Source organism: Sus scrofa, chromosome 12 (assembly GCF_000003025.6).
Source record: "Sus scrofa isolate TJ Tabasco breed Duroc chromosome 12, Sscrofa11.1, whole genome shotgun sequence".
In the NCBI taxonomy this organism is placed as follows: Eukaryota; Metazoa; Chordata; class Mammalia; order Artiodactyla; family Suidae; genus Sus; species Sus scrofa.
In genome coordinates, this window is record NC_010454.4 from 56,085,352 (window position 1) to 56,100,255 (window position 14,904).

The 14,904-nt window shown below is 41.4% G+C and overlaps 1 protein-coding gene across 10 annotated transcripts in view; it reads left to right on the top strand.

The window, feature by feature from the left end:
- DNAH9 (dynein axonemal heavy chain 9) overlaps positions 1–14,904 on the top strand; it is a 321,249-nt gene that overhangs the window by 40,273 nt on the left and 266,072 nt on the right. For all 10 annotated transcript variants that reach the window (XR_002337370.1, XR_002337369.1, XM_021067888.1 and 7 more), the window contains exons 12-14: positions 1,175–1,301; positions 8,814–9,069; positions 10,048–10,289. Coding sequence is in view for 8 of the 10 variants with exons in the window: in XM_021067888.1 (XP_020923547.1) it covers positions 1,175–1,301; positions 8,814–9,069; positions 10,048–10,289 (625 nt within the window). In the remaining 2 variants the exon portion in view is untranslated. The remainder of the gene's footprint in view (positions 1–1,174; positions 1,302–8,813; positions 9,070–10,047; positions 10,290–14,904) is intronic.

A 14,904-nucleotide genomic window follows, 5' to 3' on the forward strand; every position in this document is an offset into this window, starting at 1 on the left:
TTCCTGTTTCCAGCTGCAGGAAGTCCAGACACGGCTATTTCTTACCTCGTCCCCTGGCACTTGCTCTTCCTCCTGCTTCAGGGGAGAAATGTCGTGAACGTTATGATTACGATTGTAGTTAGGATCATACTTAGCATTGTGTAGACACATTAGCTGGGGGCCCCTCACCTGCCAGGTCACCCAAGGTCTGTCCCTTCCACTCCCCAAATACTGGCTTCCAGTCTGTCCCCCCAACACACATCTTCACCTCTCAGGCCTGAACTGCTGCAGCGGCTCCCTGCTCTGACCTGTGCCCCTCAGTGGCCACACCGGCACCAAATCCGACTGCCTGGGGAGCATCTCAGTGCCTCCCACCATCTCCGTGATGTAACATGAAATGTGTTCCCCCGTGTGGCCTTTGCCTCCCTCTTCTCCAGCCTCAGCCCTCGCTCTCTCCCGCGCAGCTGCACTCTCTGCTCGCTCATCCCAGCGCACAGCACATGGCTGCTGCTCCTCACCTCCGCCTTTGCTCACGTCCCCTCTCACGGCCCAACCTCTCCTCATCCTCTGAGACTCAGTCAAGCACCACTCCGCCCCTCCTCTGTGAGACCTTCCCTGGCATTCGCCTCATCACCCGCACCCACCCGCCTGCCTCTGCCCTCCAAAGCCTGATGCCTGCTCCTCTCCCTGGGATTGTACTTGCTGCCTTCTCTGCTGGCCTGTGGTTCCGCAGTAGCTGCACTTACTGTAGGGTATTTAGTCATCGTTTTATCTCCCAAGCCCAACACATGAATGTGTCATGACTGAGCAGTGAATGGCCACGAGCTCTGTGAAGATGAGTGTGAGCGCAAATCTTACTGATAACGTCCTCCAGCATTTGCTGAGACTAATCACCACTTCCCTTATTCCCCCAAGAGACCACACGGAGCCTCTCTTTCTACTCTCCTATGATTTAAGTTCTACCACCTTTAGAAATAAGGGGTTACCTGCAGGAGCTCTCATGCCCAGCTGAGTCAATGACTACCTTAAGAATGTATTCAGGTATTTTGCTGATGGTATCTTCAGTTCATGAGCTATGTTACAGATAGGTAGATAGATAGATGCATACATACATACATCCATAATCTTCAGTTAATCATTGCCACATTGGGAAGCTGGGAGGGTGTCTGCGAGGTGACCGTCGTCTCTGACCCAGATACGAGACAAGACTCTATGAGGACTGGTGTGAGACAGTATCAGAGAAGTCCCAGTACAACCTTTCCCGGCCACTTCTGAAACGTGACCCAGAGACAAAGCACATCACCGTCAACTTTAGCCCACAGGTGAGTCCAACGGCAGTAACTTCCTTTTGGTTTCTGAAGAGTTTCATTTGACTGGTTTCATGGGCAAAAATCTTTTTATAAGAATATGCAAAAGCTGCTCAAAAGAAGCTTCACCCTGGATTTCTTTTATGGGATAAATCTAAGGGTGTAGTGTTTTCTTAAGCTGTCCACTGTTCACATTTTTTTTTAATTACTCAAATGAATTTATCACATCTGTAGTTGTATAATGATCATAACAATCCAGTTTCACAGGATTTCCATCTCATAACCCAAGCACATCCCCCCAACCCCCAAACTGTCTCCTCCGGAGACCATAAGTTTTTCATTGTCTGTGAGTCAGCATCTGTTCTGCAGAGAAGTTCCGTCTGTCCTTTTTTCAGGTTCCAAATGTCAGTGAAAGCATTTGATGTTGGTGTCTCATTGTGTGGCTGACTTCACTTAGCATGATAATTTCTGGGTCCATCCATGTTGCTAAGAATGCTGGTATTTCGTTCCTTTCAATGGCTGAGTAATATTCCATGGTGTATATGTACCACATCTTCTGGATCCACTCCTCTGTCGATGGACATTTAGGTTGTTTCCATGTCTTGGCTATTGTAAACAGTGCTGCAATGAACGTCGGAGTACATGTGTCTTTGCGAGTCCTGGTTTTCTCTGGATAGATGCCCAGGCGTGGGATTGCTGGATCGAATGGTAGTTCTATGTTTAGTTTTCTGAGGCATCTCCATACTGCTTTCAACAGTGGTTGCACACATTTACAGTCCCACCAACAGTGTACTAGGGTTCCTTTTTCTCCACACCCTCTCCAGCACTGATGGTTTGTAGACTTCGGGATGATGGCCATTCTGGCTGCTGTAAGGTGGTACCTCATCGTGGTTTTGATTGGCATTTCTCCAATGAGTGAGGTTGAACATCTTTTCATGTGTTTTTTGGCCATCTGTATGTCTTCTTTGGAGAACTGTCTGTTTAGATCTTCTGCCCATTTTTGGATGGGGTTGTTTGTTTGTTTGGTATGGAGCTGCAGAGGGTATTTATAAATTTTGGAGATGATCCCTTGTCCGTTGATTCACTTGCAAAGATGTTCTCCCATTCTGTGGGTTGTCTTTTCATTTTTTTTTTAGGGTTTCCTTTGGTATGCAGAAACTTTTCAGTTTGATTAGGTCTCATTTGTTTGTTTTTGTTTTTATTGTCAATACTCGAAGAGGTGGGTCTGAGAAGATGTTGCTGTCCGTTTCTGTCAGAGAGCGTTTGGCCTATGTTTTCCTCTAAGAGTTTTATAGTGTCTGGTCTTCTATCTAGGGCTTTAATGCATTTGGAGTTTATTTTTGTGTATGGTATTAGGGAGTATTCTGATTTCATTCTTTTCCATGTGGCTGTCCAGTTTTCCCAACACCACTTATTGAAGGGGCTCTCTTTTCTCCATTGTATATTCCTGCCTCCTTTGTCATAGATTAGTTGGCTGTAGGTGCCCACTGTTCACATTTTTTCTCCAGGGTTGGCCACTATATTTGCTTTAATTTTGCCCAACAGAACATATTGCAAAATGTCACAGACCATTTCATACCAGAGTTGACTGGGCCTACCTTGAATAAGCAGTGCAGTTGAAGGCTGTTGCCTAGATGCTAGCAGGCCAATCAAGTGTAAGACCTGGCCCCAGACCTCCAGGAACCCACAAGCCAGTTAGAAGCCAGAAGCTCAACACGTGAAAGTCTACCTTCATTAGGTAGCATATAATAAATCTCCAAGGAGTAGCTTTGGAAATAAAACCCTAGTGGTTCTCCCCCAAGGCAGTTTTGTCCTTCTGAGCACAACTTTTGTTTGTCAAACGTGAAGGCAGAGCCAGTAGCGCACAGTGGGGATGTGCTAAACTGAGCAGGGATGCTCTGCTAAACTTCCTGCAGTGAACAGGGCTGGGCCCCACGACAAAGAGTGTTTTGTCCAAAAGTAACCATGGTGCCAAGATTGAGACACTTTTCTGTAAATGGTCAAAAGTGTAGAAGACCAGCGCGGGCTGTAGCAGCCATGGAAAACTTAATGCTGGAGAAAACTAAAATCAGAAGCTGGCGCATATCAGGATGTGCATTGTTTAGCTTAAAATTTTCTTAAAGATACTGGCCACACCAGGCTAAAAGCAGTCTCCGAGTTCTATCTTGATGGCACGTTCTGTAGGGATGCAGTATAGAGAGAATGGAAAACTAAGCTGGTAACATACTGGTTTCTTTTGAGAAAATTCCAGTTTAAGTAGAACATCAATTCCCACTGTAATAAAAGTCAATGAAGTGAATTGGAGGGTTCATTTCTTCACTCTGACAAGATATGAGTCTGTGGTTTAACTCATTAACTCCTCAGAGTAATTTTGTCCGCATTCGCTGTGGGCAGTATTGACTCTTCAGTGCCCTAAGAGTTGAGTATCTGGATTACCAGGCTGCAGTCTAGGTGTTGTCATGGCAGTAATCCCGTGTTTGGCGTTAAGACAGTATGGGAGATGGACCCCCCCTCCTCTGTGTGCTCCAAAGACAAGGACTCTGTCTTCCCCAATATGCAGCACATAGTGAGTGTTTTATAGGTGTTTGTAGGTGATAGAAGGGAAAGGAGGGAGAGAGAAAAAGAAAACATAATGTGAGTAAGGGGAAGACAATACAAATGCGACAAATGGGAGAAGGGCTGTGAACATCCTTGGGCTTCCAGCTTCAAGGAAAGTGGCAACAGCTGTGCTCTTCAGAATGAACACTAACACACTTGTCTTTCTAGAGGAACATGATCGGAGATTTGTCCTTTGGGGGCAGGATAAGAGTTGTATGGATTAAAATATAATAAAATATATATATTTAGTCATCTATTATATATTAAATGTATTTTTAATTATTCAAATTTTTCTATTGTTGGGTATTTAAATATTTTATCAATCTGTATTTCACTGATTCTATGGCCACAGGTTTTTTTTTTTAATATCATAACATCTCTGAAAATGGCATGTGTTTATCATTTTTTTTTCTATTCTGAAATTTTATTTTTATTTTTTACAGAATAAAATACATATATCTGAACACAATTACATTCACACAGATTATTATATCATGGATCTTAAGAAACAGATTAAGTGACTCCCTCTGAAAAAGTGGAATGGAAAATATGCTGAGACAAATAGAAAATTTATTCTATACTTTACCCCATTTTGTATGGCTTTCATCCTTACTCTTTGGTATTATCTATTACATTTCAATTTTTCTTTAAAAATTAGCATTATATTAAAATTGTTATATTATGCAACTGAAATTTATAAAGAAGAAAGCCTTATATACCATTAAATTTTTTATATAGCATAATAAAAAGAATAACTGGTAAGAATAACAAAAATAATACACCCTCTGAAAATAAGTAAAATATAAAATGCATAAATTGGTTAAAAAACAGTGTAACTATATAAATATGTCCTCACAATTTGTTACATCTTATTGATTCTTCAATATAGAATTACACCATTCTAGGTGATATGATAAATAAGACATTATACACCTTACATTGTACCATGGAGAGAAATGGTTATTAATAATACAATTGTAGAACTGTATTATTTAATTGTACAGTTGCATTATTTAATTATAAATATCATAAATTCTTTGATGGAGAGGAAATCAGAATCAGGTGTAAGAAGAGTTCAGCATTCCAAGAATGATGTCAAATGACCCCCTTCATGGTGGATTATGCACTTATTTACTATGAGATATATTTCTTCTCCAGAGATTCCTTGTTTGTGTATCAATTGTAGATTTTTGGTTTGCAGTTATTCTGAAGTTTTGATATAAGAGTCTATAGGTATATGAGATTGTTTTAAGTTGTTGGTCTCTTAATTGCAAGTTCATCTCCAGTGTCCTGCGTTTGTACCCACCTCTTCTCATGATTTCAGATTTTGGTGGTATAATTATGCATGGGTGATTTCGTATCTTTACTGTATATATACCTTTACTGGTGAGCCTTGTCATTTGTGGAATTTTTGTTTCCTGTTGCTGTCTTGTCTTTTCTGCCTGGAGAAGTTCCTTTAGTATTTGTTGTAAGGCTGGTTTAGTGTTGCTGAATTCTCTCAGCTTTTGCTTATCTGTGAAGGTTTTGATTTCTCCTTCAAATCTGAGTGAGAGCCTTGCTGGGTAGATTAATCTTGGTTGGAGGTTTTTTCCTTTCATCACATTAAGCATATCATGCCACTCGCTTCTGGCCTGCAAAGTTTCTGCTGAAAAATCTGCCGATAACCTTATTGAGGTTCCCTTGTATGTTACTTGTTTCTTTTCCCTAGCTGCTTTCAAGATTTTGTCTTTAATTTTGATCAGTTTGATTAATATGTGTCTTGGTGTATTCCTCCTTGGGTTTATTTTATATGGACTCGTTGTGCTTCCTGGATTTGAGTGAGTGGTTCCTTTCCCAAGTTAGGGAAGTTTTTGGCTATTATCTCTTAGAAGAGTTTTTCTCTCCCCTTCTCTCTCTCTCGTCCTTCTGGCACCCCTATAATATGGATGCCGGTGCGTTTAACATTGTCCCAGAGTTCCCTGAGACTCTCTTCAATTGATTTCAATCTTTTTTCTCTTTTCTGCTCTGCATCGGTAATTTCCACTAATCTGTCCTCCACCTCACTAATTCGTTCTTCTGTCTCCTGTATTCTGTTGTTAGCTGCTTCTAGTGAGTTTTTTATTTCAGTTACTGTATTTTGCATCTCTTCTTGTTTAAGTTTTATATTTTGTATCTCTTTGCTCAGTGTTTCCTGTAAGTTATCCATCTTTGCCTCCAGTTTATTTCCAATGTCTTGCATCATTTTCAGCATCAACAATCTAAAGTCTTTTTCCTGGAGGCTGTGAACCTCCTCCTCGCTTAGCTGATTTTTCTGGGGTTTTTCCTTTCTCCCTCATTTGAGTTATAGTTCTCTGTCTTTTCATTTTTATAGGTTTTTGGTGTGGTGACCTTTTTACAGATAATAGAGTTGTAGCCTCTCTTACTTCTGATGTCTGCCCCCCTTGTGGCTGAAGTCAGTATGGGGGGCTTGCTGTAGGCTTCCTGCTGGGAGGGGCTGATGCTTGCCCACTGGTAGGAGGAGCCAACTCTAATCCCTCTGGTGGGTGGGGCTTAGTCTCTGGATGGGATCAGAGGCAGCTGTGTGCCTGAGGGGGTCTTTAGGCAGCCTGTTTACTGAGGGTGGAGCTGTGATCCCACCTGGGTTGTTGTTTGCCCTGGGGCTTCTCAGCCCACTGGACTGGCAGGTGGGGCCAGATTTTCCCAAAATGGCCCCCTCCAGAGAAAGGCAGCTGCTGAATATTCCCGAGAGCTTTGCCTTCGATGTCCTGCCCTCACAACAAGCCACGTTCACCCCTATTTTCCCAGGATGTCCTCCAAGAACTGCAGTCAGGTTTGACCCAGATTCCTATGGAGACCTCACTCTGCCCTGGGACCCAGTGCACGTGAAATTCCGTGTGCGCCTTTTCAGAATGGGGTCTCCGTTTCCCCCAGTCCCATGGAGCTCCTGCACACAAGCCCCACTGGCCTTCAATGCCAGATGCTCCAGGGGCTCTTTCTCCCAGTGCCGGATCCCCACACATGAGAGTTTGATGTGTGGCTCAGAACTCTCACTCCTTTAGGTGAGTCTCTGGGAACAGTTAGTTTCCAGTCTGTGGGGCTTCCCACCCGGGAGGTGTGGGATTGTTTATATCGTGAAATCGGCCCTCCTACCTCTTGATGTGGCCTCCTCTTTGTCTTCTGGAGTAGGGTGTCTTTTTTTAAGGTTTCTGGTCCATTTGTTTGAAGATTGCTCAGCCTTTAGTTGTGACTTTTGTTGTTTTTTAGGAGAGAAGTTGAGCTCCAGTCCTTCTATTCCGCCATCTTAATCCTGTCCTCTGTGTAATAAATCACATTTTTTTCTTCTTTAGTTGGATATAAAATACTAGTGAATTTTATTATCAATGGCATCTTACAGTGGATAAAATTTAGTGTAAATAATGCTACAATAAACATCTTTAGTTACTGTTGCAAGTATTTTTAAGTATTTCTTTGAGATAAATGCCTAAAAGGGGATTGCTGCACTAAAGGGTGCTCATATTTTGAGACTTTTAGTGTATATTATCAATTTTGTCTTCAGAAAGATGGCATTCCCCTGCAAGGAAGATATCATTCATTGCTTTATATCACTTCCAACCTGTTGAATAAAAAAAATGTAATATATCAATGTTGATTTAATTTGCATTCATTTAACTACTAGTAAGTAGAGGTTTTTCATGTGTTCATTGGCTATTTATCTTTCCTCTTCTGTGAATTGCTTGTTCATATCCTTTGCCCACTTTTGAGTGAAAGTGCCCTCTTTTTCTGTGAATTTGTCAGACTATTTGGAAAATATTTGTCAGATATTAAGAAATCTGCTGCACATATTTTTACCAGTTGAAGTGTGGCATTTTATTATGTGTATAATATTTTATACATATAAATTTTAGCTTTTATTTGCAGTTGTACATTTGGAATAGCCTTCTCTACTCCAATAGTATATAAATAGCCCATGTTTTATCATTTTTTTGTTTTAATTTTTTACATTTACATTTTTAACATCTGTCCTGAGGTTATTACAAGATAAACTTGGAAGCTGAGATAATTTCCCCACTAAACAATTAGCATTTGTCTTAATCCCGAGTAGGGTTGTTTGGGCAGCCGTGAAGTGGAAACAGAGCTGAGAGCCCAGGGGTCTTGATGTGGAGGTAGGGGGTGAGAGTGGAGGGGCGTAGGGAGAACCTGTGGCTTGGTATGTGTTTTGTCGCGTGTACCTGTGTACATCCGTCCTCCCAGTTTCAGAGATAACAAGATACATAAGCAAGCGATAAAGAACAGCATGCCTGGAAACCTGGCCAGAGGCCTCCCTGTTTTTCTCACGGGACCATATCTGCTTGGCTCTTTCCTTCTGTGTTTGCCACTAAACTCAGGGTCCAAGAGAAGATCAGAGAGACCTGTGTGACTTCTATTTCCTGACTTCCTAGAATATGAAAGCACAGAGACATGCCAGAAATTAAGAGATATTTCAGATGATTATATTTAACAATTAAAGTGCCTGTGACTATGTGTCTGACCTCATTGGGAAGGCACACCAGAAGTCTGAATTTGAGGCTTCTCATGCATGTGAGTGTCCAGGCCAGGTGATTCTCCTTCCCATCTCCACCCTCCATGCAACCTGGCTCAGCAATCATCCACGTGCCCAAAAATACCAAGGCAGAGCCCTCCCCTCCTATCACTTTGTCTTCTTTCTCAGGTTTTCCCTTCCTTGCTCTTTGTAATTTACAGTTTCAGTAAACCCTGGTGCATTCTCATCATCTTCCTTTTGCCTAATACTCAATTTCCCTTCTCAGAGACCAGATTTAAGGCACTGGTACATTCAGGAATGCAGAGGGGACCCGGAAGGCCTTTGGGCCCCGGGTTTGTCTAGTTCTGACCGATCCTGCTGCCCTTTGCTGCTACTGAACTACAGCCACTTATGTCGTTTCTTTTCTCCAGCTGCTTTCTGTGCTGAAAGAAATGAGTTATCTTCAACCCCAGCAGATGAAGTACATCCCCAAGACAGCAGCAGCCATGTTCTCCTCCAGAGAATTCTATCGGCAGCTTGTGGCTAATTTGGAGTTGATGGCAAATTGGTACAACAAGGTTATGACAACTCTGCTAGAGGTGGAACTTCCATTAGTGGAGAAAGAGCTACAAAATATTGATCTCTGCCTGAAAGCTGCAGAGGAGACTCTAAACTGGAAAACAGAAGGTAACAGGGCACTACCAGCATCTGGGGAAAAGGTGGAGAGTCAAGAGTCTAATAAAGTTGGTAGAACCTCACTTTATCCTCCGGTTAACCTGATTTGGGCTTGAGGCAGACGTCTGTCCTCTCTGCTGCATATCCCAAGGAGAGAGACTAAGAGGGCTGCCGTGCCTCTTCTGACAGCTCTCTGGCGTTGGGAGCTTTAAAAATATTTGCAGCCATGCTCTGAGGAGTTTGCATGAGGTCTCCTACAGCCTCCAGCATACAGTGGATACTCCTTGGTGGAGTATTTTTACTATATTTTTTCATTGTTACTTACTTTTCTCAACTAGACCGCAAACATTTTAAATGCGGGAACTATGCCTTTCCTTCTCTTGCATCCTCCAGTTCAAGTCAATGAACCTTCATTTATTGGTTAACATGTGCAGGGCGCCATGTGTGGGACTGTGGGGAAACTGTGAGGTGTGAGATGTAGGGGATGTGACCCCTACTCTCAAAGAACTCCCAGCCAGGGTCTGTAACAAGGGTCATGGTAATGAGTGTCTTTTTGGTACAGCTAGCAAGGAAAATGCTCAGGTGATTACTGACTAACCTGGGCCAAAAAGTCTTAGAAAACCCAAAAGTAAGGAGTTCCTGTCTTGGCTCAGTGATATCTAGCCCGACTAGGATCCATGAGGATGCAGGTTCAATCCCTAGCCTTGTTCAGAAGCTTCAGAATCTAGAGTTGCCATGAGCTCATGAAAACATGGCTCAGATCTCACATTGCTGCGGCTGTGGCTTAGGCCGGCAGCTGTAGCTCTAATTCGACCCCTAGCCTGGGAACCTCCACATGCTGCCAGTGCAGCCCTAAAAAAATAAATAAATAAAGCAAAAGTAAATAAATAAGCAACCCAGAAGTATTAAATTCCTATCTTTCATAGCAACTAGACCTTTAGCTATACCATTGTAAACTATTTAAATTAATTCTGTTTCTTTTGGGAGCAGGCATTTGGGATTATGTCATTCACATCACCGATAGTATTCATGATCTTGAACAAAGAATTCAGAAAACAAAAGACAATGTGGAAGAGATTCAAAACATCATGAAATCATGGGTGTCACCAATATTTAAAAGAAAAGATGGGAAAAAGGAATGTCTTCTTTCAATGGATGATCAGAGTGATCAAATGGAAAAATATTACAGCCTCATCAAAGAATCTGGCCTTAAGATTCATGCCCTTGTACAGGTAATACCCAGCCTCTCAGACACACACACCACCAGTACAGCGAAAACATCAAGAAGTGTGTGGGTTCAAGAAGAGATTTGGAAATTAGAACAATCGATAGATGCTGTGTCTTCTGCAGTCAAGGATAGAAGTTAATGTGGTAGCAGAAGAGCTAAAACTAATAGATGGGGAGAATGCAAAGTCACATTCTGGTATCGGTGTGTCAAAGTTAATACTGTCTTTATAGTGATACCACTTAGATGTCATGTGACTTAAGTCCTGCAGAAAACCCAGGGGGGTAGAAGGAGATACCAAGGACAGAATTATGTATTGCACTAACCACCACCTCAAACTAACTCATCCATACAACCTAGTGTGACCCTCCAGCATCATCATAGCCTTGCTCTACAGAGCCTGGAGAGATGCAGGATGACCGTGGTGTCCCTGACTGCATTTGACAAAGAGAAGGAAAAATGCCGAATGCTGCACTTCATGCAGAAAGGCTCTGCTTCACATTGTGATCAGGGCAAATTCGTGTCTCATCATCCAAGATTGGATAAGGGAAAAGAGCTATAAATGGCCACCAGCTCCAGCCCTAATAAAGTAATGCTGGGGCAGTTCTGATGGGTTGATCTCATGCACAGAGCCAGTAATGAATCACAGTTGGGTGACTTGTGGTTTAAGCCCAATGAAATGTACTTTTGATCTTTTAAATTTTCTTTATCTGTTTTCTAGTTTATCAATTTCTGTTCTTCATTACTTCTTTCTTTCTAGTTAATTTACAGTTAATCTGCTTATCCTTTTGTCTAGCCTGTAAGGGTAGAAACTTATAGAGTATTGATTTTAAGCCTTCCTTCCTTCCTAATACAAGGATTTTTACCACTTTCCTTATACAGGGTGGTATAAATTTTCCCTTTAGCAGTGCTTTAGTTGCATTCCACAAATTTGATCTGCCTCATTTTCGTCATCATGCACTTTTAAATTTTTTTCTCTTGTGATTTGTTCTTTAACTTGGTAGTTGTTGAGAAGTATATTGTTTAATTTCCATATATTTGGGGCTTCTCTGGATAGCATAATGTAATTGATATTTAATTCCATGATAGGCAGAGAAAATACTCTGTAAGATTTCAGTTGTTGAAAATTCATTAGCCTTGTTCTGTGACCTAGAGTATGGTCTATCTTATTGGCTATTCCTTGTGCAGTTGACAATATGTTTATTCTTCCATTGTTGGGTGTTGTGTTCTGTAATTGTCAATTAGTTCGAAGTGGTTGGTATTATTATTCAGATTGCCTATATAATTTCTCAAGTTTTTTTGGCTACTTGTTCTACCATTTACTGAAGCTAGAGGGCTAAGAAAATTTCCACCTATGATTCTGAATTTGTCTGTTTAATCCTTTGCTTCTGTTAGATTTTTCATCAAGTATTTGAAGCTCTATTAATAGATACAAACACATTTTTTTTTGGTCTTTTTGTCTTTTTAGGGCCACACCTGTGGCATATGGAGGTTCCCAGGCTAGGGATCTAATTGGAGTACAGCTGCCTGCCTACACCAGAACCACAGCAACACCAGATCTGAGCCACATCTGTGACCTACACCACAGCTCACGGCAACACCGGATTCTTAACCCAGTGAGCGAGGCCAGGAATCAAACCTGCAACTTCATGGTTCCTAGTCGGATTCATTTCTGCTGCACCACGACGGGAACTCCCACAAACACATTTATAATTACTAGAACTTTCTGACAAATTGGCCATTTTATCACTATGAAATTATTTTTATTTCTAGTAATATTCCTTTTTCTTGAAGTCTATTTTTTTCTAATAATACTATTGCCTTTTCTTTTAGATTCACTGTTCTACTTTCTGCATTGTTCATCTCTTTCCACCCTTTTATATTCAACCTATTTGCTTATTTGGATTCAAATTCCCCCTTATAGATAGCATATAGTAGAAACTCTTCTACATCTAGTGACTCTACCTGGTAATTAGAATAGTTCCTATTACACCTAATGTAATTATTGATATGGTTGAATTTAGTGTCACTATTTTGCTATTCGTTTTCTAGCTGCTTCACCTCTTTTTTGTTTGTAGCTCTTCCTTTCCCACCATATTGTTACTAACTGTATCGTTTCTAGAATTCTACTTTGATTTCTCAATTGGCCTTCAGCTTTACCTTGTTGCTTTCCATTTGTGCTGATGGTTTTAGGTTTCAGAACTGATGGAAATAATCACAGTCTACTTAGTTTTCTCATGAAATATAGGAACATGACAACAGTTCAGACTGCACAGTCATCTTTTGTAGTGTTGGTGTGTGTGTGTTTGTGTGTGAAATATACCCCACAGTAGAGTATTACAATTTTTGTATAAAAAACTTCAGAGAAAATATTAATAGTGTTGTATTTCCCCATGTATTCACCTTTTTAGGGCTCATTTTTTTCCTTTCTGTAGAACTGAGTTACCATCTCTTCAGCCAGAAGAATTGCCTTTAGTATTTCTTGCATTTCAGGTCTGCTATTGACATGGTCTCAGTTTTTGTTTATCTGAAAATGTCCTTATTTCACCTTTGTTCTTGAGGGAGACGTCATAGAATATAAAATTCTGTGTAGACAGTTCTGTTTTTCTTTTAGAAGTCATTTCATTGTCTTCTGCCCTCCAAGGTTTCTGTTGGGAAGCCAGTCGTAATGTTTTGTTCCTCTACATGTAATGTATTATTATTTTTTTAATTTATTTTATTTTATTTTTTACCAGTTTATTTTTTATCTTTATTTTTTTTTACAGAATAAAATACATACATTTATTTATTTATTTATTTACTTACTTATTTTATCTTTTCTAGATGTAGGCTTCCTGATGGGAGGGGCTGATGCCTGCCCACTGGTGGGTGGAGCGATTCTAATCCCTCTGGTGGGTGGGGCTTAGTCTCCTGATGGGATCAGAGGCAGCTGTGTGCCTGAGGGGGTCTTTAGGCAGCCTGTTTACTGAGGGCGGAGCTGTGATCCCACCTGGGTTGTTGTTTGCCCTGGGGCTTCTCAGCCCACTGGACTGGCAGGTGGGGCCAGATTTTCCCAAAATGGCCCCCTCCAGAGAAAGGCAGCTGCTGAATATTCCCGAGAGCTTTGCCTTCGATGTCCTGCCCTCACAACAAGCCACGTTCACCCCTATTTTCCCAGGATGTCCTCCAAGAACTGCAGTCAGGTTTGACCCAGATTCCTATGGAGACCTCACTCTGCCCTGGGACCCAGTGCACGTGAAATTCCGTGTGCGCCTTTTCAGAATGGGGTCTCCGTTTCCCCCAGTCCCATGGAGCTCCTGCACACAAGCCCCACTGGCCTTCAATGCCAGATGCTCCAGGGGCTCTTTCTCCCAGTGCCGGATCCCCACACATGAGAGTTTGATGTGTGGCTCAGAACTCTCACTCCTTTAGGTGAGTCTCTGGGAACAGTTAGTTTCCAGTCTGTGGGGCTTCCCACCCGGGAGGTGTGGGATTGTTTATATCGTGAAATCGGCCCTCCTACCTCTTGATGTGGCCTCCTCTTTGTCTTCTGGAGTAGGGTGTCTTTTTTTAAGGTTTCTGGTCCATTTGTTTGAAGATTGCTCAGCCTTTAGTTGTCTTTTGTTGTTTTTAGGAGAGAAGTTGAGCTCCAGCCCTTCTATTCTGCCATCTTAATCCTCTCTCCGTGATGTATTATTTTTATCAGGGTACTTTTAATAGATTATTTTAAAATAAATTCTATGTATTTTTTCCATTAAACTGTGATGTGCCTAAATAAGTTTTCTTTATATTCAGCCTGCTTGGAGTTTGTTGAATTTCCGAATCTATTTTTCATCAACTTAGGTGACTTTTAAAACAAATTATAACGTTCTTGATGGCTAATTCTAACATTTATTTTATTTTATGAGTCTTTTTTAATGTGAAGGAAGTTTATTTTTGTCTCATATAAAATAAGTCTAAGGAATAGACGTTCCAGGATTGGTATGACAGCTATTTTCTGAGTCTGTTCTTAGTGATTATTTTCTCTCTTGGTGAAATGTCACATTTTCCTGCTTCTTTGCATGTCCAGTAATTTTTTATTATGTCCTAGTCATGTTGGATGCCACTTTAGAATCTAGCTGTTATTTCCCTTGAAGAGTTTGTGCTTTTGCTTTGCTAGGCAGTTAAGTGACTGGTGGGTCAGCTTGGTGCTGCTGAAGCTTTATTTTAAGCTTTGTTAGAGATAATCCAAAGAGGACTCACTCTAGAATAGAGCTCCAGTACTAAAGCACTGCATTTCTGGGGTCTCAGCTGAAGTCTTGGGTTATCTGTGAGGTATTGTCATTATTTATGATAGAACACTACCATCTTCCAGCACTGTCTGACCTTCATAATCTCCCTTCAGCCTAGAGCCCCTAGGAACTATTCTCAGCTGGGTCTTGCAGAGTCTTTCCCTGAATATGTACAGCTTTATACTCAATCGGAGACTCAGCAGCACTCAGCAACCTCAGCTATCTTAAACGCCAGGTTTTGTCTTTTCTGCCCACTGGGAAGGATGCTCTAATTGAGGTTGAGGTCCACTGCCCTATGCACTGGTTTGGAAAGTGCCTCTAGGTAGAAAGCCAGGTGGTTGTGAAGCTCACCTTAAGTATTTCCCTTCTCTT